Consider the following 26,770-nt stretch of genomic DNA (forward strand, 5'->3'; position numbering starts at 1 on the left):
GCCACCCTTCGGGGCGGCCATGTAAACACTCCTTTGAAATCCATCATTCATGACAGGCACCTGACTAGTATTGTATAAAAGTCATGGAACTCCATGTAATGTGTGTTATGTTTTATTAACAAATGTGTGGATGGGGAGCAGGGGTTCGCCACAGGCTGAAGTGTTTTCAAATTAGATTCCAGCAAAAAAAGCTTGAGAGTCCTGCACTACACAATCTGTGTATCTCCTGCATAAAAAAGTCTGAATGTCTGTTACACACAATATTGTTGAAGCATCTTGCAGTACTTGCACATGAACTTCAGGAAATTTTACAGTTAGGAGGCCTACATGTACTTAACTATGCATTGGTGACACATAGAGGGTGCATGTGCACCCCCTGAGATTGGCAGTGCACCCCCTGACAGAAGTGCCATTGACGGTGCCAGTGGCGCCTGTGGGTAGTCTCTGCTCGCCACCTCCCACCCCCTCCACCGCCACTGATGGCGGCATCTGCGAGTCATTGTCCCCCCACCTTGGGTGCTGACACAGCTGCAGTTGCTCCCCGCTCGCTGCCACCACGGCCCCTCTGCTGCTTGCGGGCGGTCACCGTGCCCCCACCCCCACCTTCCAGGGTCACGTGTCATTCATGTAACTATGGATAGTAAAAAAACCAAGTCAGGTATTTGAAAGCTTCACCCATTGTGGAGAAAACTGTATGGTTTTGTCCAGAAAGGGGATCATGTTGTTTGTAGCCTGTGCAGTGAAAGTGTGGCATCTTGTACTTCCAGTGTCCAGTGCCATTTCACAACCAAGCACAAAGCCAAATTTTCTAGAATCAATGAACCACACAAATGTGAGTGCATTAGAAAAGCTATTGATTCTTTTTTTAAAAACAGATGACCAGCTTTTCTAAGTTTGTAATTAGAAATGCTTTTTTAAACTGTGCTGAGGTACTTTTTCACAATTTTGAAACAAGGACATCATTGCTTGTATTGAAGAAATGCCATTGTCAGCCAGGACTGTTCAAAGGCAAATAGATGAATGGGCAACTGATACTAGGTAACAAATGACTCAAGACCACCAATCCTGTGCTATGATGAGCCTTGCACTGGATGAAAGCACATACATAAATGATATCCCCTGTCTTGCTGTCACTGTTCATTACTTTATCTATGGGGAAGTTCAGGAGGACATGGGTTTTTTTAGTGCTATGCATAGCACAACAAAGGGCACTAACATCCTTAATGCTGTCAAAGCCTTTTTGCACAATAACAGATCAACCTGCACAGTGCGTTTTCTGTTACTACTGATGGTGCACCTACTATGGCAGGTAAAACAGCTGGATCTGTAAAACTTCTGGAAACTGAGATTGGACATTCTCTTATGAATTTCCATTGTATTATTAATCAGGAAAGCCTGTATGCTAAGATCTTGTCTTTTGATTTAAATGAAGTCATGACAACTGTTGTGCAAATTGTCAACTTTTTGATTGCCTGCTTCTCTTTAACATACAGGAGATTCCGTGAATTTTTGAATGATATGGATTCTGCATACAGAGATTTAGTGATACATAGTCTGATGCTGGTTGAGTTAAGGTAATGTGCTCAAGCTATTTGTTGCATGTCTTGAACCCTTCAAGATCTTTCTTGGAGAAGAAGGTGATCAAACATATACAGATGTTACTGATGACAAATGGCTAACAAAACTGATGTTTTGATAGGTATCACATCATACTTAATCTGAATACTAAGTTACAAGGGACACAGAAAATCATACTTCAGCTGTATGAAGACTAAAGAGGTTTCTGTGCTAAGTTGTCTGTTTTCAGACAAGATATCAAAACTTCTACCTTTTGTTACTTCCCCACTCTGAAAATCCATTCCGAGCAGCATCAATTGAACACTGGGCATATATGTAAATATATGGGACAGCTGATAGATGAGTTCACAAAATGATTCCAAGATTGTCATGACAAAGGACCCATGTTTTCACTCCTTGTGAACCCTGACAATACTATGGGAAGTGACATAGAACTGCAGTATTTTCAATGGAGGAATATTGAAGGATTTGAACTGGAACTGATTGACTTGCAAAACTTAGGCATCTGGGTATCAAAGTTCAAATTACTGTGAGGTGAGCTTGAAAATGAAAGCGACTGACAACTCAAGATCACGACACGTTGGTATTCCCTTCCTGACAAGTATGCCTGCATGAAAAAAGTAGCTTTTGTCTTGCTGTCTGCTTTCGGGTCTACTTAACTATGAACACAGGTTTTCACAAATGAAAATTGTGGTCATTCCTGTGAGGAGCCATCTAACTACTGACAATGTTGATTTGTGTTTGTGTCTGATGACAACCAACTACCAGCCTAATAGCTCCAAACTCAGAAGTTAGAAGCAGCGCCAAGGTAGCCACTGAGAGGACACAAGTAAGGATTTTTTATTTATTTTAAAACATTTTTACTTGTTTATTTAGGTACTGTACAAAGTTTGCATTTCAGTATTCATCAGTGTTTATTGTTTGTATTTATAGAGCACAATTCACATCAAAGTGACATCCTAATGTACTTAACAAAGTTAAAAGAAAACAGAACAACACCAAAAAAGTGCAATTAAAACAATACATTTTAGCTAAAACAATTCAGTGGTAAAAAGCAAGACACATAATACAGAAATACATTATATAAATCCATTCAAAACTTTGTTTAAAATATATTTAATTTAGCTATAAAAATTGTAAGGGAGGTAGCATGTCTGATATTGTAAGAAAGAGGGTTCCAGAGTTTGGGAGCACAGACGCTAGGAATTCAATCTCCATTCGAAGTTATGGATGTTAATCGTTTTGGCTCATGTAGCTTTATGACTGTGAATATATAGCATCTGTGTTGATTAGCATCTTTAGTTCAGTCACTGCATCTGTGCTTCTCTTTGTTTTGTAGTACATGACGTTTTATTAATTGTCACCAGATGTTTTTTATATTTTTGAAAATGTGGTTATTTACTGTAAAAAAACAACATGTATGATTTTTAACTTGAATAATATGCAGTGCATCCAGGCAAGTACCCCCCTACACACACACATACACTTCTGTTTTGTTTACCTGGCCTGCCAACATCTTACAAGCAGATCTTGAAGTTTTCTTGGCGCTGTGCCCAAGAACATTGCCCACCGCTGATCTACAGCATTCCACCCACCTGGACAAGCCCAAGATTTCGAAGAGACAACCCAAGATGCCTTGAGTACCCTTGGCCTCAGGTCCTTCACTAGGCCCATTGCAATGATTCTGCCTAGGTGGAAAAAGAGGCCATTCAAAGGAAAACAGTCAATGCCTCTCTACCCATGGCTGTAATCCCCAGGGCAGGATATGCTACCAGACATCAGTCTGTCTCAATCACGCCAACACTGCCTCTAACCTAACCGCCCCCCCTCCCAGACATGTACACACACCCCAGCAGTGAAACTGTGCCATGTTAGTGACATTGGTTTAGTGCATTCACCCTTTGTTGTTCCTGCCCCTGCTCATCATTATGAAGCTGTGAAAGCCCACCCCACACACATGACTAAAAGTGTGAATGCAGCCTAGCTAGTGTACTGCACCTTGCCCATGGTGCCCCCATACTTTTAGAGGGTAGCTATGTCATTGCACACACAATGGGAAGTGCCATTAGAGAGCCTGCTCATAAAAGCAATAGCATGCCAAGCATTATTCCACATGATGCCCCCAGAAATCTAACTACTGCATGGCCTGGTGTGCACAGTGATGTTACAGCTGCACCTGTGGGTAAAACAGCCCCCTAAATAGGGCCCAAAGACAGCTCTACAACTTGGTTCTAGGGTTGCTGACAGTATGAGAGAGGAGGCTAGTTTAAGTGCCTTCATCTATGTTCACAGGCTTCTGACTTCTGGCTAGCCAAGTGCTAATGCAGACCTTTAAAGCTCTGTGCTAATGACAGCTGAGCTTCAGATTTCACCACTCAAATAATTATAGGGAGGGCAACCAACAGCAAGTAAGAAGAATGAAGACTAATGGACAATGATTCCAGACATCTAGGCTCTGCTCCCAACATCAGCAGCCCTAGTGTGAAATCCATGGTCAGGAGGTGAAGAGGGGAGGGGTTCTGCTGTTTCTGAGCATCATCTTGTGCTCGAATTCCATGTGCATGACAGGTACCAGGCTAATAACCCAGGATGCCTTTACACATTGGGGGGGGGGGGGCGCTTTAATTACAGCAGCTCCAAGAGCTTCCCTAATTAAAGCATTTGCAGCATCTTGTGCATCCAGTGTCCCACACTTTTAAATGGTGGTGAGCAAGCTTTTACTAAAGCTTGTTCAATGAGCTTTAGTTAAAGCACCCCCACAGCTATTTTGAAGTGTAGGGACACTGAATATACAAGATGTGGCTGTAGCACAGTAATTATCATGCTCCAGCAGACTCAACTTGAGTCTCTTCTGATGTGCTGCAACTACAGCGTGTTGGAGTAGCATCCCCACATATCTACAGGCACCCCCAGAGCCTGAAGGCAGGGGCAAGGCTGATTACCTGGTGCACCCTTGCTTGTGCACCTCACCTCCAGCCCAGCTCTCCAGCCTCATAGATTTATAGATTTTAGGGTTGGAAGGGACCTATTAAATCATCAAGTCCAACCCCCTGCCTTGGGCAGGAAAGAGTGCTGGGGTCAGATGACCCCAGCCAGGTGTTTGTCCAATCGCGTCTTAAATACTTCCAAGGAAGGGGACAGCACTACCTCCCTTGGAAGTGTATTCCATATTTTGGCAACCCTCCTGTAAAGAATTTTTTCCTGATATCCAATCTAAATTTGCTCTCCTTCATTTTGTGGCCATTGCTTCTAGTTACCCCAATGGGTGCCCCGGTAAACATTGTATCCCTTATTTCCTGCTGTCCCCCCATGATGAGTTTGTAGACAGCCACAAGATCACCCCTCAACCTTCCCTTGCAGAGTCTGAAGAGATTCAGATCCCTTAATCCATCCTCATAGGGTTTTTCCTGTAGGCCTTTAACTAGACAGGTGGTCCTCCTCTGAACCCTTTTCAGGTTATCTATATCCCTCTTCAAGTGTGGCACCCAAAACTGGATGCAGTACTCCAGCTACAGCCAAACCAATGCAGCATAGAGGGGAAGTATCACCTCTTTAGACCTGTTTGTGATGCACCTACTTATGCAAGAAAGAGTGCAGTTAGCCTTGCTTATTACCTCATCACATTGGCAACTCATGTTCATTTTGGAGTCATGTTTTCCCCATTTCACAGCTGGGGAAGTGAGGTGTAGAACAGAGATGCTGCCTGCCCATGGTTACGTGGCAAATTGACAGCATCAGCAGAAACCTAGAGTTTCTGTTTAATCATGCTTTATCCTCAGAGCCACACTGCTGTTCTGAAAGGCATAATCACATGGTATATGCCATGGCTCCCGTGACCCATGGCTTTCTCCTTGCTTTTCAGCCTGGGTCTACAGAATGTGGAGGATGTTCACTCGGTGGATTATGAGCTCAAGCACCACATCTTGGACTGTCAAGAGCACCGTCTTAAGGCCATTTGCTGCCCCCATTCCCACCCTTACCTGACTGGTGATATCAGAAGGCATCGGAGAAGGCAGCTTAGAGTACATGGCATTCTGGGAGATGAAGCTGGAGTGATCAGAGGTGATGCTGGACAAGCAGGTGTTGGCACTTACCAACTGTGCCAGACTGCGGAAGCAATAGATGGAACTTGGTGAGCATGTTTGAGACCTGCTGGGCCAAAAGGTGCCATCTTTTTTACTGTTAACACTGCCAAGGGGTGGCAGTGCTGGGAGATAGTTGGGAGAAGGAATGAGCCAGAGACCTATGCAGGATTGATTGAAAATGCCCACTTCCAACCTGCTACCAGTATTATACAACTGGACCCAAACTCACAACCTGCATTAGAAACAACTTCTTACCCACAAACTGACCTGACCTGTTTTAGGCAAACCATGACCCAACCTGAATTCAGTTAAAGTTAAACGCTGCTGACAGATATGAAAAAAAAATTACTGCTCTATAGCTTCTCATAGGGGCATTTATCCTGCCTCCAACCCTAGGTACTCTCCAATGGTGTTGGTGGGTCAGATACACACTCCACAAGGCAGAAGAGGAGCAGGAACCAGAAGGGATACAGGGAGGGTCAATTCACTTCTTAGCCATATTATTTGATCCCAATGCATTTCAGAAAACCCTCTCTGAGGATTCTTAAGATTTCTACAGTGTGTCTCTTTTGGAGTGACCTGCAGTGCATCTCCTTTGGGATGTGCATGAAAGGCATTGATTATTGATGGAAGATTAAGCCTCATGCCATAAATATGGATCTGTTGTTAATCCTCAGCACAATGCTCTAATGATTAATTAGCATCTGCTCCCATATATTCTTGGGCACATTTAGAAATGGGCCTTTTTCTTCCTGTGCCTGGAGATCTACATGGAGGCCAGTTCTTCTATGCTGCTGAGGTCCCAACTGAGAATTCAAACACTTTAAGGTTTATAGTCATTCAGCACTTGTAGACTGCTCAGCTCAAAACATCATGATCCTCATTTACCAGAGGAGTTAGTTGAGGCACAGAGAAATTCAGTGATTTGCCTAAGGTTGCTCAGGCTGGTGCTAGGAATAGCAGCTGCATCTCCACAGCCTGTGCCCTGCATGCTGTGCCCAGACCTTCTAGACATGTGGCAATGAATGTCTCTTTAGCTACAACCTTGAGAACTAGAATACATAGTCTTTTGCTAAAAGCAGAGTCCCCTTTGCCCAGGTCCTCAGCATGCTCACTCAGAACCAGCCCTGCTATGTCCTGACTAGAGTCTGGCTTGTCCATTGTGCCAAGCTCCCTAGCAGCCACACTGTATGTACCTGCATGTGCTCGACCTGTGAGAGCTAGTGCTGTTGGGGGAGGATGGTAGAGTTCGGTAGGAGCTGTCCTTGGAGCCTTTCAGATCTTTGATCACCTGCAGGAAGAAGAAGCCAGGGCTAGGTTAAGTACTGGTTTACTAAGTGTTTCTGTTCCCCTCTGGTGAGATCTGCCATGAGTGAGAGTCCAAGTCACCAGCTGATGGAAACTCAGCCAACTTCTCTTAAGTCAATGGTCAGCAAAGCTATGCTGATTTACACTAGCGAGGGATCTGGCCCTGTAAATGTAACTTTGGCCATTACAACATCCCCTGAGTAAAGAGGATACCAAGGCCCACATGGGAAAGAGCAGGGACATTCATGTCTCTGACTCTGCAGATTCCCAGACATGGTACCAACCTCCTGGGTAGAGGAGACTGAGCCCCTGTTACACACACACTATGGCTGCATACAGCAACCTTCTCCGCTGGAAGGCTGCACACAAGATGGGGAGCTCAAGTTAACCCAGCTGGTACTCTCCTCCATGAGTTATGGCCAGGGAGCCTTGCAGAAGGAGTTCAACCAAACAAAAATATCTGCAACCCAGAAACCACATGGGGAGAATGTGTTGCATATTGCAACAACTTCAATGTTAAAATAAAACCAAGCCAGTGCCAGCCACTGCACCAAATGCTGTGTGGCAATTTGAGAAATGTCACTGAAGTTTAAATATATCATGGAAGAGACTTGTGTCACCCACCATGGAAATGCTTCCAGCTGGGGAGGGAGGGGAATGATAACTCCAGCCATTATAATGATGTTAGCAAGACAAGAACATTCCCATCCTAGATCACAGTCCCAGGGGAATTTCAGATGGCAAAGAGTAATCTATACTGGAATATGGCCAGATCATAGAGGTAAGAGCCCCAGGCCTTGTGAAAACAGCCCCAACATCTTTAATGGCCGCAGCAATTACATCTCAAGAATCAGCAGGCTTTGTAAAGGTGAGTAAAACTCACTGTCTCCATTCCATAGACAGGGGAACTGACTGAAGCATCAAACAGGGCAGCAACTCACCCAGCTCACAGCAGGCCAGGGGCAGAGCTGGAGGTGGGACACAGCCAGAATCTCAGCATAACCCTTTGGGTGAAAGACAGTGACTTTCCTACTAATTCTAATATATTGTTGGCAGTACCAACCCCCTGCCAGCTGGGGCCACACTACCCTGGCTCAATATCACGTGATCCCAGGCACACATGCAAATGGCATACCCAGGAACAATAATTATTCAGTCACATTAATTGCACATGTGAACAGGTCCTGTGACTGGGCTCAGGAGGTCTTAGTTTAATCCTGACACTGTCACAGTTTCCTTGGCCAAGTTATTTAATCCCCCTTTCTTTCCCATTTGTGACATGGGAATGCTCATCTCTCCTTCACCTGTTCAGAGCGTAAGGTGTATTGGGCAGGGATGGGTTTGTGCTGAACCCAGCTGAACACTGATCTTGTCCAGAGCCTCCAAGGGCTACTGTGACCCCAGTGACAATACTCACTGCTGCAGATGCTGTGGTCTCCTTTGTGAGCTCCTGTACATCAGGAGCTATCACACCAGCTGGTGAAGCAGGGTCTTCCAAATCTCTCCACAGGGCCTGGAAAGTTTAGCATGGTGTTAGCTGCCCAGGTCTGGAATCCTTGTGCCTTCCAGACACCCTGGCTGTTTCAAGAGAAGGGAGGAAAGTGCCAGGAAATAAGCAATTTCCTGAACAAGCACAATGCTGCTGGAGCCGAGAAAGGGACCATCACTGTCTGAAGGCAAGAGCTCAGCTACTGGGGAGAGTCAGAGCTTCCTGTTAGCCTCTTAGCTCCATAACAGTCTGTGCTGCTTGGTAAATACTCTGTGGGACTATTTTCTGATTCATCTTATAGAAAGCCAGGAATTAGAGGACCCTACTCACCAGCTCCTCTATCGAGCTTCTTCTGCTAACCTATGTGCAGCACTAGGGCTTGCTGCTAGCTGACCTACAGGCAGGAGTCAGGGATTGAGAGTACCAGGCTGGCGTACAGGAGACATGGCTCCATTCCCAGCTCTGCAGCAGACTCCCTGTGCGAGGCAGAACTTGCACAGTCACTGCATCTCCTTGTGCTGCTCTTCTCCACCTGCAGCAGTGGAGACCTGGACACTTCCCTTCTACCCAGTCTGACCATCCTGTCACCTCTCTGGAACAGCAGATGTCTCTCACAAGGGCTTTGTGCAGCACCAAGCACATCAGGGGCCTGCTCTCCATCATGGCCTTGAGGCGCCTGTGTCATGTTAATGAAAGAACTGAAACAGCCATGGGTCTCTTGTAAACAGGCTCTGCACCCTCATCAGGGCTGTATTTGTGCCCATGAAGCAGCACAACCAGCAGTTGGCATGTTTGATTTCTCTCTCTCTCTTTCTCTCTCTCATGTCCCAAGAAAAATTCACATGTTTTTAAAAGATCCTGGATTCATTTATGTTCTTCCTGCTTTGCCAAGAGGCCTCATCTGCCCTCTCAGCATAACAACCCAGCTCCCAACATTATTCCAATACATGAAGAGCCCCAACTGGTCAGAGGCTTGATGGAAGTCTTGAGGCTTGAGAGAAGCACCATGGACTGTGTATTTCCAGTGGTACATGTGGAGCTAACAAAGAAGCTTACCCTTTTCATTTTCTCCACAAAGACAGAGAGGTGGAACTCTATCTCGGAAACCTGGAAAAGAAGAGGTGGTCAGAAGAAAGGTATCTTCACCCTACAGTTTCCAGGCAAAACCAAGGTGTGTTCAGAAGTAGTCTGTGTTGGCTTTTCCTGTTCCAGTCTTTAGTCAGAGGTACCTTCCCCCCAGAGACACCTGAGAGGTGAGTGAGCTGCACATGAAAGGCTGTGGAATATCCAACCACAAAGAAGTTAGCCCAGTAGCTGATGGCAAAGATCCTGGAGATGTAACCCTCTGAACATCCCACATGTCTGTGGCTGTTGCAGTAACAATGAAATGCTCACACTGGGCAAGGCGGTTTCCCACAACCCAAGCCAGTTTAGAATTTTATTCCCTTCCCTTAGTGAACTGTAAGACTGAAGCAGCCATTTACCAGTGGAGGGCTGGAATTCTCCAGCAAGTGGAGGATCTCTCGAGCTCTCACACTCTGGCATCCCTGGAAGCTGGGTGCACTTTTCTTGACTTTCACTGTTGCCTGAAAAATCAAACATGGCCTTACTTTTAGTAATTGGCACTCCTGGGAGTCCCCAGGCAGCCCAATCATGTGCCACCACCTGGCTGTTTCAAGACAGGAAACAGGAAAGGACATAGAACAGTGTACTGACACCGGTCCTTGTTCTTCTCTTTAAGGCTTGGCTTTGAAAAAGTATTTATGGCTATGGCCAAGTCTACCTGGTAATTGCTTTAAAGTGGGCACTGGGGGGGGAGGGAACCAGTGTGAGGGAGCATTCATCATGTCTTGTTCGAAGAAGCATATCTGCATCCCTGCCCTATAGTGCAGGTGTAGCTGGAAATGGCCCAGCCCTAGCACACATCCCCATCAGCTGGAAGCTGCATCTATGCAACAGCCAGGCAGCAGAAACTGGTGGTGGCGCAGGCAAAGCCCTCTGGCTCCATAAGCTGGATCAAGTGACTCCCAGGCTGCACCTAGCCCACAGGCAGGATGTTGCTGCTCCCTGCAGTAGGTTAGTGGTGATTCTGTGAGGGGTGTTGGGCTCCAGGGCTCCAAGGCTCTCTTACCCGCAGAGGAAAGGATGGCTTTTGGGTAGGAAAACCCATGGCTGTGCCTCCAAGGCCTGGGTACCAGATTCTTTTAAGGGGTCTTCTGTCAGGGAAGGTGTCAAAAATGGTCTGCAATAAGACACATGGACAGAGCTTTAGCAAAAGTACACAAGGCAATAGGGAAGTTGCAACCCAGGTGTCAGGGCTGAGTGAGTGTCCTTGTTCTACTCAGGAAATGAGAGGCCCAAGCACCGTAAACTTGCATGTGGCTTGGTCTTGCTCTCCAGCTGCTGGCAGCTTTCAGAGCCGTTCTTCCCACAACAAGGCACTATTCCATGTTATTACTCATGCTGGAAGATTGAACCTGAAGCCTTGTGTGTAGCTACCAAGAGAAATACATGTGGTAAAGAGCTGTGCTACCCTGCATCTCTGCTCTGAGCACACAGGCCATGCCCACAGCCAACAGCCATGAGCCCAGGCCCTAGAGGCCAGTGTGGGATGCCCACTTTCAGCTGATCCCAAACCTGCAAATCTCCCTTCTCCAAGTGGTAATAGTGTGGGGTGGCAAGGCAGGTGTGGGAGTGGAGGCCTCTTGAGGAAGAGGAGATGGCCTGTTAGAGGATGGGGATGTTGCAGCAGGAGCCTTCGACAGCTGGAAGGAGATGAAGGCTGTCAAAAGAAACAGGGAGGTGGCAAATGAGGCTGATGGGAAGAGGCTGTGGGGGGCTGGTTTCCATGCCCATTGGTATGTGTGCACAGGAGGCAGAAGCTTGGGGACTCGATCCCAGGGCAGAAAGGGTGGGTTGAGTTGAGGCGAGTGCTGCACTTGGTTGTCAGAGATACTGAGCACCTGCAAGTCGCAGCTGGAGCCCTTTTACACCTGCAGCGACTGGCCTGTTGCCTGCCTGTTGCCTGCTGTTTTGTCCTCTCTTACCTGGCAGGGCGGAGGCTGCAGCTTTCCTGGGCGTGCCCAAGGGAGCCCAAAAGCAGGTGGCGACTTGGGAAGCTGGTGATTTTCAAGTCTGGAGAATTTATCTGTCATCTACAATAAAATGCAGGGACCAGGCAATAGTCAGAGGCATAGTTAGCAGTCCCAGTGCCCTGGACAGGGATGCTGTCAAGTGCAGGAAGGAGTCCTGTGTTAAGGAGTACCAGAGTGGCAGGAGGGAGAAAGAGTTTGCTGTGTGTTGAAGAGCAGGCTTGGGGCAGTCAAATACCAGAGAATGGGGCTGGGAATGCAGGCTTTGGGGGTGAAGTGGTGAAGCTCTATGGGAGGCTTCTGACATCCCCTCTAAGTCAACACCTGGGGATGGTGCCCAGCTCACCCTACTGTAGTTACACAACTGGTAACAGTGAGTGGGGCCCCACCTGAAGATTCAATGAAAGCCCAGGGTAAGCCTGTACTCACATAGGGGAACGGGCTGTGGGCAAGCTGAGTGGTCCGTGGGGGCTTCTGATGCACAGCACGGCAGTTTTTGGAGCAGAGACGGGGAGCCCGACAGGTGCGTGATGCACCTCCTGGAAGGAAAGAGATGGGTGTATTAGCAAATCATTTCCTCCTCAAAGTCCTGCTTCTTACTGAGAATGGATTTGCATACACTGGCTCTCTCATGTGCTTGCTTACACATTCAAAACCTGACCCAAAGCAACATGGAGTCACTGCAACAGAGGGCAGGAAATACTTGACTAGGGCTGCTAATCAACTCCCTCCAGCAGTGGTTTGCAATGGTTTTAGACAGGTAGCACCCCTCATTGGACTCAGGGTACCAGCTAGGAAAACGCTAATTCTTAGCTTTCACTTGTTTTTTGACTATGGAGGAATAAAGAGCCACTCTCATGTTGCAAAGAACTCAGACAGCCTGGGGTTATCTTGTCAATTATGATTGCACACTTCACAGTGCTAATAGTGTATGCAGCACCTTTGAAAGCATCTCAAGGTACCCCAGGGTGCCATGGGATCCTGGTTGAGCATGGCTGCCTTAAAGTGACCTGCTATACAACAGCTTAGTTCCTGCCACAGGCCATCTACAAAAGCAGTATCAAGGCAACATGAAGACAGGACTGGCCTGGGGAACTGCTCCCAGGGCTGGAGAAGTGAGTAGGGAGGGATGGGCTAGTGTTGAGGAAGTCCAAAGCACACACACCATAGTCTTGCTTCACTGATACATGCCTACCAACACCACTAGGGCTCTTGTAGCACAAAACACAGCATGTCCTGCCCCACGTGCCTCAGCTCCACCCCTACAGCATCTGGCTCTGTGGCCCTGAAACCAGCCATGGACTTCCTTGAGCTTTCTTTTAGAGTTGGTGATGCTCCCAAAGTTCTCTAATATCAAGCCTCCACAGCAATAGATGTACTGCAGGGAGGAGGAAGATAGCCATGTGTGCCATGCTGGAGAGGGAAAACACCTGGAACCAGCCCCAAAGTTGTCAGGAGAATTCAACTTTCCAAGCACTAGAGCTGGACAAACAGTAAGGGACAGAAGTCTTTGACCACCTATGTCTCAGCAGCTGCAGAATTGCCCTGGCTCCCAGCCCAGAACTCCCAGATCACCCAGCCCCACCACGGGCAGCACTCCAGTCTGGCTGTGTTGAAAGGCAAAGTCCCTGGGGCTGACGGTTGAGCAGAGGCCAGTGACTAGCTGGTGTGCTGGGTTGGAGAGCCCATCTGTGCTCGGAGTATAGGTCCTGCATGAGATTATCAGCAGCGTGTGTGTCTGTCCTGTTGCCAATTCCACTGTCGCTGTAAAGCCTTCCCACTGCCTTTATCCACTGGACTGGGATGAAATACCAAAGTATTGGCATAGGACTAACAGTACGGATTCCTGAGTGAAATGTAGTACAGGGAAATGTCATCACACCAGACTACGCACACACTCCTACTGTTAGTTGATGATATGGAGGGGGTCTCTGTGCCAGCAGTCAGCTAGGGACAATGTGTGAACACCTGATAGAGGCTGATGTGGAGTCACCTGACAGGGAGACTAGTGCATGGTAAAAGGGCAGCTAAGTCATTGGTTCCCTTGTTTTTGCCCAGCCCTCCTGTACCTCTGGAAGAGTTAATGAGAGTTGACTCTTAACTCTTCTGGCTGTGGTGAGGTTCTGGGAAATGGGGCACTGAAGCTCCTCTATGGTAATGTCTGAGGAATCAGGACTGGACAACGCGGCCCCACAGCTGGAATGTGGACTTCAGTTGTCAGGGGGATGCTGGCAGCAGGGTCTGTACCTGTGACTGAGTCTAGACATGCCAAGAAATACACAATACCTCTAGTGAAGCACCACAGGAACCACAGGAAACAATTCAGCATGAGGGTTTTCACGTAGCTGAGCATGGTTAAACCATTTGATATCTAGGGTAGAAACATGTGAAAAGCTAAACCACAAGAACCAAGTGTGCCAGTCACATCTTCCCAGAATGTTTCAAAGTAACTTCTCTGCTAGATTTGGAAACTCATCAATGGGGCTAATAGCGGCACATTTTAAATGAATGGAGGCAGCAGGTCCTGAGCACTAAAACCCAGCAACTGGACATTGTCTCAACCTGCATGTTTCTTTGGCCAGTTCCCTCCCACCCCTGAAGAGGGAAGCTTCACAGCCCTGATCTCAGCATTGTTCAGTGCAGCACACCTGGGGCACTGATGTCCAGAGATGTTAGGTCCCCCTTATTGATGTATCTCACAAGCTTTGTTGCTGCTGGAATGGTGCTATGTTTTAGTCCATTCCACTGCTGCTCTCTGTAGTGCTCACTCAGTCAATGGGTATTTGATAAGATAAGAGTCTGCGATCACACCTGTTCCACTGAAGCCACAACAGGGGCTGGGCTTGACTTCAGTGGGAGTAAGTCAGGCCTGCTGTCCATGTAAGAACCACAGATGCATTTTTGCCATCATGATCAAACCAGCCAGCCCATTGCTAAGGAGATTCCAAACACTTTGCCAATGATCTCCCAGGCTGGAGCCTTTCATGAATCAGGGATTGTGTTTTCACTTTCAAACACTAAGTCCAGTTTCTGGCATGACCAGAAATCTTTGCCATCCACTGACTTCTAAGGAGTGAGGCGTGAGAGGGGGCCCTTGTCCCAGCTCTACAGGACAGAAACCAGCAGACTGCCTCAGCTCGGGAAGTACTGCGCTGGCCTTGGGAGCCTTCCTGCAGCTCTCTTTCAGTCTCGTTTTGGTCTCCACAGGTCAGGATTAGCAGGACGCAGGCCTGCAGGTGCCCCCAGGCTGAATGCCAGGAGGCTTTGGCCTCTGAGGTGTCTTGTGGTCCAGCCATGTTACAAGCATGGAGCAAATGGGGACAAGCACCAAAACTGCCCAGATGGAAAGAACTGGAAAGCCAAGCAGGACCTGAGCTGATCTTGGGCCTGGCCTGGAAGGGATGGGAGTGAGTGCCCTGGGATGCCAGGGGTCTTTGGAATGCTGCATCCATGGCAACAGCATCATATGAAGAGCTCCTACCCATTCTCCCCTAACAGTCAGCTCTCAGCATTTCCGAAACAGAAATGAGACCTCCTTTCCCACTTGGCTATGACAGCCATCACCAAATGCTAGGGTGCCCCCTCCGTGGCTGACTCTGAACTCAGAGGAAGAGAAATGTGCCAAGCCCTGAGTTAGCCTCATGACTGCTGCTCTTTCAGGTTCCCTCACTTCAGCACAATCTCCTTCTCACTTGCCGTGACATCCCACCTCTTGCTTCTCCTTTGGTGTCCTTTCTCAGACCCACCCAGACTCACCCAACCTCCCCCATCCCTCTTCCTGGCCATCCCTCAGGCTTCCCGCAGTGTTCCCTATACAAGCGCAAGTCCCTCTCTCCCTCTGTAATGCAAGTCTCACCCGTACCACCACCACCATCACCACCCTAGGAAAATTAAAGGAGAATTTGTTGATCTTGCCCTCTTCCACCATGGCTGAGAAACCCCCAGACTCCCAGAAGTCCCTCCCACCAGGTCTCGGAGACACCCTTTGCAGACTTTCCACACTGAATTGACCCCACCAAGGGCTATGAGCCAAGCGCTCCACACCACTGCCCCAGACACAGCCACAGCCTCCTCTCACCTCCATCACTGCTCCTGAACAGAGCCCGGAATGGTCTGTGTGTGTACACGCATGTCCATGGAGACCACAGCCCCATTGTGACTTCATGGGAGGGTGGTCCAGTGGATGATGAGGTGGGGGGAGCAGTGCTTGCAGTGGAGAGGGCTGAGCACCATCTGGTGGGATTAGATATTCTATGGGAAGCCAGTGTAGGGAAGGAAGAATTGGAGGCAAGTGGGGCCTGACTGGAGTCTGGGCTGTGTCTTTGGGAACCCTGCTCTGAGAGGCACAGGGCTTGCAGTTTCTGGCCATGGGAAGGCAGGTGTTGGCTGGAGAGCCCTCAAGATCTCATTGAAAATGAGGTGGCAGAGCAAAGTTCACAGTCCTGGCTCTGAGCACTGCACACACTAAAATCACTGCAGAAGACACAGCAGGGCAGCACCCTGTACACTAAATTGCTCAGAGGCATGAGCTTGCATCATATGCTACCTGACCAAGGAGGCAGTACCTTAGGCAAACTCCTGCTAAGTTGCCTCAGTGGCACATAAGCAGTTTTATGACGTGTCTCATTCATGAAACGGCATTCTGCTTTGCCCTGTGTTGTAGCCTAGATCTCACTAAGATGTCAGTTCTTTGTGTCCAGTGGAGACTAACAAAAAAGATTAAAGGTTTAAAAAACATGACTCACAAGGAAAGGATTGAAGTACTTAGGTCATTTAGTCTGGAATAGAAAAGACTGGACAGGGATTTGAAGACTCTTCTAATAAAAGGAATTGTAATACATAGCTCTCTGTGTCTACAGGGGACAGGGCAAGAATGAATGTCCTTAAATTGCAACAAAGGATGTTTTAGTTAAGATATTAGGAAGAATTTTATAACTTGAGAGAGGTCAAGTACTGCAACAGATAACCTGGAGAGGCTGTGGAGTCTCTGTCACTACAACTTCTTAACTGCAAGTTAGGCAAACCTTACTCTGGGATGGTTAAAACATGTATGGTCCTGTGGGTTGTTGGACTAGCTGACCTCCGGAGGTTCCTTCCAGACCCATTTTCTTACAATTCTGCATTTTGCCCTGCACAAATAAGTCTGTCCTACAGCAGGTGCCTGGAAGCAATTTAACATGGCCATGGGGGTCCAATGCCATTTAAATTCCTGTGCAAGTCAGGGTCACTGCAGATGCAGATAAATACTGTGCAAAATCCCAAGACTAGATGACCAAACACCAAGACTAGCGACTGGTTTTGGAGCTCATGGTGATGATAGTGCCACCCATGCCTATCCTACTGCTTGATGTTTAAGGCATGCTAATACATGAGAGATGGGCTCAAAGCCTTCAGGTGAAGAGGTTCTGGAACTCAGGCCTCCCATGGGCAAGCATCCTAAGCACTAGGGTATTGGAAGAGAAGGGGCTTTATCTGTGCAGTTGTCTGTGAAGAGGTCTCCTGGCTCAGTCATGAGTCCCGCTAGGATGGCTATGTCTCATGTGGTCAGCATGAAGGAGAATTCCACCACCCATCCCAGTTCCCCACTGAGAGGAATGGAGAGCTGGGTATCTCCTGGGCAATGGAAGGTCCAGCTCTGGAAATGTTTAAGTGTTTCCTAGTAAAGTACATAGCAGAGCTGTGTGATTTTGCAGGGGGAACTAAAATGTGCCTCTGGAAGGCCCAAACTCCCCAGTGAGACTATAGGAGAACCGCACATCTATGCAGCAGAAGTAGAAGGCCCCTAATTGAGACCTGGCTGGCAGGCTGGCAGAACTGTTCCCTTTTTCAGTTAGTTCCTCTCTCCTCTTGTAAACAATCTCTAGCTCATTGTGTCACAGGGACTTGCTAACACTTGTGTCTCCTTGGCAGAGTGGCCAAAGGATGCCTGCATGAGCATGATGCAAGCAAGGGCCATGGAAGTGGGACTGTGGGATGCATTGTCTATAAGTACCACTTCACTGACCATGGAGGAAACAGTAGGCAAAGGCTAAGGACAAGGTGAGCTAGCTCCTTCCATCAGGCAACACAGATGAATTTGGAAAGAGAGGGTACGAGCCTCATAAGCTTGGAGTCAGCTGAGACTGCCCCAGTTCATTACTGGCATACTCCACCCCATACAACCTTTCACAAATGGTGACCACCCTTTTCATAGCTGAATCAGCATATGGCTCAGAGCAGCCCCAGTGTGCTGGGAGCTGTAGGGCCTGTTGTCCCAGCCATTGCTCCAGCCTGGTCAGTCTGTGGTGGTTCCATCCCAATGAACTTTGGAAGAGAAAGATGGTCCCAGTTCTGCAAGGTGACTTCAGTATCTCCTTAACTGCATGGAGGTGAACAGACAACCCATGCAAGTCAGTGGGAGCCTTCATGAGTATCTCTGCTGAATTGGAACCCAGCTTGTCACTGGCTGGAGAAATGGAGAGGTTCTCAGTGGTACTTCTATAAGTCCTTGGTTTCTTACTGAACTAATGGTCATTTACCAAATGCCTTGGAAGGGACAGTAAGCCCAACCTTGCTGCTGATCTAACATTTGTGTCCCTCTGTGTGCTTTGCTATTTCTGCACACAACTGTCTTAATCCAGTTTTTCTTTAGCTAATTTAAACATGCATCAGAAATGTTCAGTTATTTTCCTTCTGTTGTAAGCACCGTGCTGGCACTATGCCTTCTGCCTGCCCCCTTCTCCCCTCTCTCTCCCTCACCCACTCTTTGGTTTCAGTATTAGGTACACTTGTATTGTATTTGGGTTTCTGGGTTTTGCCTTTCACATATTACAATGGAAAATGGAAACTTCTCCAGTAATGATCAGTGGCTGGTGGTTGCCCTATCCTGCAGAAGACATGATAATCTTATTGACCAAAAAGTTGTTGTTCCTCCAGCCACTGTGCTTGTTATGGGCCAAGGACCACTGATAGGACTTACTCTGTGCTAAGTGCTAAACTAATTGCTTCTGGTTGTAGTTACTGGTAATACCAACTTGCAAAGTCTGCTCAGACACATCTAAATCATCCTGTAACATGTGTCATAATCCCAGCTTGATCCATCACATAGATTCTTAAAATTAAACCAATCTATATTCACAGCATCATAACACTATGGGGTGATAAGTTAGTACATTCATGTACTTGAGGGTTACACTCCTTTCAAAATGTTGGTTATACAACTGTTCATTAAGTGTGTTCGATAGCACAGTTCCTGCACAGAACACAAGGTGACGATGAAACAGGAATAGGCAAATCCAACCCACAGGCCATATCTGGCCTGCCATTTGATTGTATCCGACCCATGGCTGCACTCCACATGGGACCACCCACCCTACATGGCAGGGCAGCGGGGAGCTGGGAGCAGGCAACTTTCTGCGCCCCTTGCTGTGCCCTGCCCTGCTGTGGCTGCACTGGCCAAGGCAGGCCACCTCTGTGGAGCAGACAAGCCTCTTCACTGATCCTTGCCACAGATTCCCCAGAGGAGCTCTCCCTTGGGACCACCAGCATCAACAGTCTCTTGAAGATCTCTGAAGTCGGCCAGACTTGGCTTCTAGAGGGGGTGAGTCCCTGGCTCCATGGATTCTGAAGCCTGCCCTTTCATCCCTGACCTCCCTATGGCATCTCAGAGACCTATCTTCTGAACTAGCTCCTCCTCAAGGGGACAGGGTCCACCCAAAAACCCACACAAAGCATGCAATTCTTCTTAAAACAGCATGTATTGGTCAACAGCAGTACAGCAGGTGGAGTGCTTGGGCCACGATGCCAGGACAACAACCAAGCCAATTCCCAGTCAGGGAAGCAGCTGTGGCTGTTGTCTCTCCAGACTCTCAGTGTCTTCTCATCCTGCATTTCTCTCCATTTGTTCTGGGCACTGCCTTTTCAGACAGTCTCTTTGCACTGGTCTTCTTTGAAGTCCCTCCCAGGCATAAGAAGTAGCAGGGAGTCTCCAAGTGCCTGGGCCTGAAATCAACAGGGCTCTGCTGTGTTTTTTGGCAAAGTGGTTCAGGGTTTTCCTGATGGCCCATTCCTCAGTTGCAGACACCCTTTAATGCAGAGACTCCCAAATCTGCTTCAAAAGAAATTTTGGCACCTGTGCATGCTCAAATCCCATCCAGGGCAGCCACCTGTCCACTGAACCACGCTCATAGTCTCCTCCCAGCCTACTGCACCTGGGAAAATGCAAACATGCAGCACTGAGTGGTGCTTGTGTCTCCCCCAACAGCCTAGCGCTTACAGAACTCACCCCGAAAATGTGAGGCCTGGGCTTCAGGCCCATCTCGCCCTGGAAAGACTGCCTATTTTCCAGGTTCGGGCTATACCCCTCAGACCCCACAAGCTGGGGCTATGCCTGTCCTGATCCCTCCAGCTGGCACTAGGCAGGACAGGGAGCACCCTCCAATCCTGCTGGAGCCAGGCAGCCAGGGGGGAGAGGATCAGGAGCCAGGAAGACAGCAAGAAGCAGGAGTGTGACTTAGTGGCCCAGCAAGGGGGCGTGCTGCCCCGGGAAGGGGAAGACTTAGTTCTGGCCCCTTCTCCCAGTGCTGTTGACTCATTTTATTCAAGGACAAGGTGATGCAAAAGGCATAAACAGTCCAGGGAGCAAGAGGGAGGCAGACTGACTGTGAAGCCAAGGGCCTTGGGCATGCAGCTGTGGGGAGGAGGCCAGGGTACAGTCCTGACTGCCAGGACTCTGCAGTAAATAGTCATGATATACCATGGACACCTGGCATCAAGAGCAGGTCCTGGCCCTTGGGACTGGCAGACCTGGCAGCCGTGGAGGTGTGATAGGACTAGATCTCATGAAACAACTGGTGAACAAAGTGTGAGGTATTGCAGAAGCCTATTAGGATGTGGGCCTTATGCTTAAAGCCCAGCACTTTCCACAGCCAAGGAAAAGGATGAGCAGGATTGATGGAGGGAAAATACTTGGGTAGAAAAGTGATAATGACCATCTGGGGAGGATTACAAAGGTCAGCAAGCTGCAGTACATGGCAGAGAAAGCAGCCAGCTGTGTTTAAAAGCTCCTTGCAACTCAGAGGCAAGGTAAAGGCAGCACCTAACCTAGAGTACAAAGCCATGGGCTCAGGGGTGTTGGTTGGAGCCATGTTGGTCTAAAGACATCGGCAGACAAGGTTCTTTGGGTAAATGTAATATCTTTTATTAGACCAACTAGGGGCTGCTTTGGCCAGGGAACCCAGTCCTCAATAACCGTAATCACAGTAGCATCACAGAGGTTAAGACCAGAAGGATGCAGAAGGACTGTCTTGCACACTAAAGCCTGTGGCGGGCCAGTAGGGGGCGCTCCTGCCTTAAGCCGCCCACCTCACTGCGCCCGACAATCTTCCAGGCTCCGAGTGCCTCCCTGGGGTGCCTCACGTCTGGCCGACCCCTTCCCTGGAGCACACCCGCTAGCCTGGGGTTCCCGCTGCCACCATCCAAGGCTCTGGACTCAATTCTGGCTCTGCGCACCTTGGAAAACACAGGCCTGATCGTCCAATGAGTACTAGACCCAATACAGGCACTTGGGGCACTTCCCCAAGTCAGGGGCTTAATAGGAAAGTCTCCCTTAGTCCACAGACTTAAGGGGCCTCCTCGGCATAATTTAGACCCACCCCTCAATAAGTCTCCCACACCAGTCACAAGGAGAACTTTATTGATTACAGGGGGTAGGGCGAAAACGGGGTAAAAGGTAGAGCAGTATCAGAGGAATATCAGAGGAATCCCATAGAGTGAACCAGTATGGCTGAGGTAGCCTTTTGATCACGCATCTGAGTTACTGTAAGCTAAATTTCTAGTCGGATCTCGAGTAGCTTACACACCCGCATCATCCAGAGGTGGTTGGAGTTCTCCTCTGGAGGCAGGTCACTCTTTGAGTATGCGGTTATGAGGAGAGAGAAAGTTTCAGATGGTGAAGCTCCTCTCCCAGTTTCAGATTCACCTCAATGACCGCATGGCTAATGGATGCCTTCTTCCTGGCCCGGGCCTTTAAGTAACCTTTCTGACCTCAGCAGCCCGGTCCAATCGAAGCTGCCAGTGCTGGCCACTAGCCAGCATCACGGGTCAGCAATTTAAAAAGCATCACGGGTCACCTGGGCGGGTGACCGGGGCTTTTCCCTCCCCCTCCCCAGGTGACCAGAGAATCCACATCCGAGGCACCAGGCTTTTGTCATGTAGGCAGGGAGGCAGATCCCCCGCCCTGAGGAATTCAACACCCGCCTCTCGCTGGCAGAGACAGGTTTCTGGAGAGGGACACAGACGGTGGCATTTCTGCCACACTTCCCCACCTCCTTTATAAGCTCGGACGCAGGGCCTCTCAGGGCCGTGGGTCTGGGCGTCAGGTCAGGGAGTTCCCACGGGATGCCGGAAGAAGAGGAAAAAAAAAAAAAAAAGAAAACCTGAAACCTGTAACGAGTTATAACAATAACATACAGAAACCATAAAACCTGGTGGGCAGTCTTACACTACTGATCTCTTCACTAGTCCTGAGTCCAGAGGACCCACTACCCAGAGTCCTTTCGTGACAAGGCATCTGCTATCACAGTCTGGCTTCCCTTGATGTGCTCAACAGTGAAGTTGAACCCTTGAAGCTGCCAGGCCCATCGCTGCAGCTTGGCATTAGTGTTTTGCATGGTCTGCAACCACTGCAGTGGGGCATGGTCCGACAGGATGGTGAACTGTTGTCCCCACAAATAAGGCTTCAGCTTGTTCAGTGCCCAGACGATTGCCAAGCACTCCTTCTCGATGGAGGACAGGTTCCGCTCCCAAGGGATTAACTTCTGGCTGAGGTACACCACGGGGTGCCGTATCTCCTGGTGCTCCTGTAAGAGTACAGCTCCTAATCCTACGTCAGAGGCATCCATTGCCACGTAGAAGGGTTTATCATGGAGCGGTGCCTTCAGGATCGGTTGTTTGACCAGGGCGGCCTTGAGGGAGTCAAATGCTTCCTGGCACCCCTGCTTCCAGACCACCGGGTCCGGGCTGCCCTTCTTGGTCAGCTTGTGCAGCGGAGCTGCGGTTGCTCCAAACCCAGGGACAAACCATCTGTAATATCCAGCCAGGCCAAGGAAGGCTCTGACTAGCTTCTTGGTTTGTGGAGGTGGCCAGTCTTTGATGGCCTTGATCTTGTCCCACAAGGGAGCAATATGACCTCTACCCACACGATGACCCAAGTATACTACCTCAGACAGTGCCCACTGGCACTTTTTGGCTTTCACAGTAAGACCAGCTTGCTTGATCTTACCTAACACGGTGGTCAGGTGTATCAGGTGCGACTCGAAATCCTGACTGAAGATGGCGATGTCATCGATGTAAGCCATGGCAAACTGCTCACATCCTTGCAGCAGATTATTAATCAGTCTTTGGAAAGAGGCAGGGGAGTTGCGCATACCGAAAGGTAAAACTGTGAACTCATATAGCCCTATCGGTGTGGTAAAGGCAGACTTGGCTATGGCATCCTGGTCCAGTGCCATCTGCCAAAATCCTTTAGACAGATCGAGAGTAGAGATAACCTTGGCTGGGCCCAGGCGATCCAGCAAAGTGTCCATCCTGGGCATAGGTATGCATCAGGGGTGATAATAGCATTAAGCTTCCTGTAGTCCACACAGAACCGGATGGTCCCATCCTGCTTCCGGACGAGTACCACCGGGCTGGCCCAGGGACTCGTTGAAGGCCAGATTACCCCCAACTCTTCCATCTCTGCGATCTCCCGTTTTATTTCTTGCCTCTCCTTCTTATTAACTGGGTAATGTCGGGAGTATATAGGGCGATGGCTGCCCGTATCTATAGAGTGTACCGCCAGGTCCGTTCTACCTGGTTTATTAGAGAGCACTGTCTCAAAGTCCTTGAGAGCTGTGAGCAGCCGGCCCTTGTCCTGGGAGGGCAGATGGTCCGGCAGGTGGAGTTCCTCGATCCCTGCCTCGCCATCCCAGTCACCATACATGCCCGGCTCCTCTGGGTCCTCCCATGTTCCCTCAACAGAGGGAACCCAGAATACCATCTCCGTCCTGTCATAGTAGGGTTTAAGCATGTTCACATGAACTGTCTTAGGTTTTCTATCCCTAATAGCCACTACATAGGTCACATCATCCAGTCTGTCCAGGATAGCATGAGGACCTTCCCAAGTGGCTTGCAGCTTGTCTGTTTTTAGTGGCAGGAAAACCATAACATTATCACCCCGCTCAAAGGTACGTAAGTGGGCCTTTTCATCATACCAGGACCTTTGCTTCTCCTGGGCCTATTCCAGGGAGTCTCGTGCCACTTTCATCATGTCAGTCAGTTTCTGATGAAAGTTAAGCACATGCTCCACCACTGAGGTCTTTGTGGAAGGGATCTTCCCTTCCCACTCCTCTCTCACCAAATTGAGAGGACCTCGAACTCACCTCCCAAACATCAATTTGACAGGCGAGAACCCAGTGGACTCCTGGGGCACTTCCCAGTAGGCAAAGAGCAGATGCGGCAGTTTCTCATCCCAGTCATTGGGGTTGGAGTCCACATAGGCCTTTAGCATCCCTTTCAAGGTCCCATTGAACCTTTCCCCCAACCCCTATTTGTCTGAGTGTGGTAGGCTGTGGTCTTAAGGTGTTCCACCCCACAGCAGTCCCACAGGCACTTCATCACCTCCTCCATGAAGTTCCCACCCCGGTCAGTCAGGATCTCAGAGGGAAAACCCAGCTGACAGAAGACCTTGATGAGGGTGTCAGCAACCACGGGTGCCTCAAGGGAGGTCAAGGCAACTGCCTCCGGGTACCGAGTTGCGAAATCCACTAGAGTCAGTATGTATTTCTTTCCCCTACGAGTCCTATGCTTCAGCAGTCCCACAATGTCTACTGCCACCCTGTGGGAGGCTTGGTCGATGATAGGGAGGGGCTGCAGGGGAGCCCTTCTCCTGTCCCCACTTTTCCCCGTCTGCTGGCATGTCTCGCAAGATTTGCAGTAGTCCGTCACATTCTGGGCAATTCTGGGCCAAAAAAAGTTCACCTTGAACCGCTGGCGTGTCCGTTCCCTGCCCATGTGACCAGCACACGGTAAATCGTGAGCCATGGAGAGCAATTGCTGTCTGTATTTCCGGGGTACTACGAGCTGGTGCTGGGGCTCCCAGGTCTCGGCATGGTTCCTCGGTACCCACAACCGATAGAGAAGCCCCTTATCCCAGACCACCTGTTCCCTTTTTTCTGGAGAGAACTCAGTCTCTTGCTCCCGAGCCATCTGCCAGAGTCCCTCCAAGCTGGGTCCTCCCGAACCTCCCGCTTGAACTCCTCCTGCCCAGCTAGGCAATCAGCAGGGAGTTCAGGTGCTCCTGCAGGGAGTGCACTCTCACTCTCAGGGACTTCCTAGGTCTCCCCCCTGATAGGCTTACCTCCCTCTGCCACTGACGGAATACACACCTCCCTGGGACTGTCACTTAACCCACCCTCAGGGTCGCTAGTTCCTTCCGGGACTGGTGTGCTCTCGCCATCTGCAGGGGTCCCTTCCACTGCAGCCGGTGGTGTGGCTGTCTCCTAGGGATTTTCTAACCCCCCACTCTTTAGCCTTTCTGCTCTGTAGCCGAGTCACTGCATGAACAGTGCAGGGCTTTGGCTCTTGGGTCTGTTCCCACCTCCGGAGCTGGGATTCCTGGCCCAAAAGATCCTGTCCCACCAGGATGGGGACCGGAACCCCTTCCAGTACCCCCATTTCCAGGTACGTTGCACAGTCGTTCCACACGACGGGTGCACAGATTACCAGTACCGTAAGAGGTGGGCCCCCCCCCCGCCCCCCCTTGAATAGTAAGGGTCTTCCCCGGGATTATGTCTGCAGGCGAGACAAGGTTGGAACTGATTAATGTCACACTGGACCCCGTGTCCAGTTCCCCCACAAGGGTCCTCTCCTTTACCGTTATCATGGTCCGGTGGGGGGCCATCACCTCCTCTGAGTTTGTGATCCTGTAGCAACAGACACTCCGCTCAGAGTGGCTCCGGCCTTCCCCCTCACTGCTCACGGCTGTTGCACGCCTGACAGGCCTGGGTCTATTGCTTAGCTTTGGGCAATTGGGCTTGATGTGGCCCGGCTCCCCACAGTTATAGCACCTCCTCTTTTCCAAATTGGGTGGTTTGTCCGAATCTGGGGCCGCCTTGCGCTCTGCAGGAGGTGGCCCTCTTTCCCTTTTTTGACTTGGGCCTTCCTTCCCCACCCTTTGGGACCCTTTTTGTTCCTTCCCAGAGTAGGGAGGCTTCTCATGATTTAGCAACAGTCGGTCTGCAATTTCAGCGTCCTCATGAGCATTTTTGGGGTCCCTGTCCCTGACCAGGGTCTTAACCTCTCTCAGACACCAAAAATAGAATTGTTCCAGCACCATGAGCTGGCGTGACTTTTCTAAAGTGTCAACCTTGGCTTCGGCTAACCATTTAATGTATGTGTCCTCCAACAGGGCCACATAATCAGTCAATGACTTCCCGGGTTGTGGACGCATATTCCGGAATTTTTTCCGAAAATAGTCCAGTCCTAACTTGAACCTTTTAGACACAGCAGCTTTAAAGGCATTATAGTCATCAGCTGCATCTGAGGGCAGGCTGTTCAGGACCACCGCCATGTCGCCTTCTACCAGAGCAGACAAGTGCATCATGAGCTTTTCCTCCAGCACCTTACACCGCTGGGCTTGTCTTTTGAAGTTGCTTAGGAACACTGCAGGATCATCTCCGTCTCAGTAGCGAGCAAAAGCTGAGATGTCCAACTTGTGGTGTTCCCCGGACGCTTGCAGAGTGCTCGCGTTTCCCCCGTTGCTCTGCAGACAGAGCTGAGCATCCAGCTTTTTCTCCTCCAGCTCCAGCTTTTTTGCCTCCAGCTGGGCTTCCATCTCCATCCTCTTCTCCTCCAGCTGTCATTGTTCCCGTTCCTTCTCATGCTGGGCATCCAGCTGTCGTTGTTCCCTCTCACTCTGGGATTCCAGCTCCATCCTTTTCACTTCTAGCTCTGGTTGTTCCCTCTCGTGCTGGGCCTCCAGCTTTTTTGCCTCCAGTTGGGCCTCTAGCTCCAGGCTTTTTAACTCCAGCTGTAGCTCATGAAGTCTCTGCCGCTCCCCCTCAGAGGGTGATCTCTCGGCGGGCTCTGGACTTGACAAGCGGGCGTGTGTTTCTGGGTCGGACTCAGGAGTTGACGAGCGTGAAGCTGACGCTTGTTCTGACTCGCTGGTGCACAAGAGTTTAACCAGCTCTTCCTTCTTT

At 49.4% G+C, this 26,770-nt stretch overlaps 1 protein-coding gene across 2 annotated transcripts; it reads right to left on the minus strand.

Annotated features, from left to right (window-relative positions):
- Positions 1-2,606: 2,606 nt before the first annotated feature.
- LOC102567186 (uncharacterized) lies at positions 2,607-13,981 on the minus strand. Of its 2 annotated transcripts, XM_059732482.1 has the most exons (10): positions 13,839-13,981; positions 11,982-12,091; positions 11,508-11,615; positions 10,592-10,702; positions 9,945-10,046; positions 9,517-9,567; positions 8,389-8,484; positions 6,860-6,954; positions 5,559-5,685; positions 2,607-2,979 (listed from the first exon to the last, which is right to left on the minus strand). In XM_059732482.1, the coding sequence occupies exons 1-10, from the start codon at positions 13,903-13,905 to the stop codon at positions 2,977-2,979; spliced, it is 870 nt and encodes a 289-aa protein (XP_059588465.1). In that variant the 5' UTR covers positions 13,906-13,981; the 3' UTR covers positions 2,607-2,976. The 2 variants fall into 2 exon arrangements, with proteins under 2 accessions (XP_059588465.1, XP_019344168.2); XM_019488623.2 differs by lacking the exon at positions 2,607-2,979 and having other exon boundaries at positions 5,438-5,685.
- Positions 13,982-26,770: the final 12,789 nt, after the last annotated feature.

The sequence above is a fragment of the Alligator mississippiensis genome, chromosome 8 (assembly GCF_030867095.1).
Source record: "Alligator mississippiensis isolate rAllMis1 chromosome 8, rAllMis1, whole genome shotgun sequence".
Lineage (NCBI taxonomy): Eukaryota > Metazoa > Chordata > Crocodylia > Alligatoridae > Alligator > Alligator mississippiensis.

Excerpts from the sequence above, each read along its gene's own strand:
- LOC102567186 (XM_019488623.2), bottom strand. The coding sequence starts at position 13,905 with ATGCTCAGCTACGTGAAAACCCTCATGCTGAATTGTTTCCTGTGGTTC. Across the intron at positions 11,616-11,981 it reads CCCACAGCCCGTTCCCCTAT|ATGACAGATAAATTCTCCAG; the intron begins GTGAGTACAGGC and ends ATTTTATTGTAG. Across the intron at positions 9,568-9,944 it reads AGAATTCCAGCCCTCCACTG|GTTTCCGAGATAGAGTTCCA; the intron begins GTAAATGGCTGC and ends CTTCTTTTCCAG.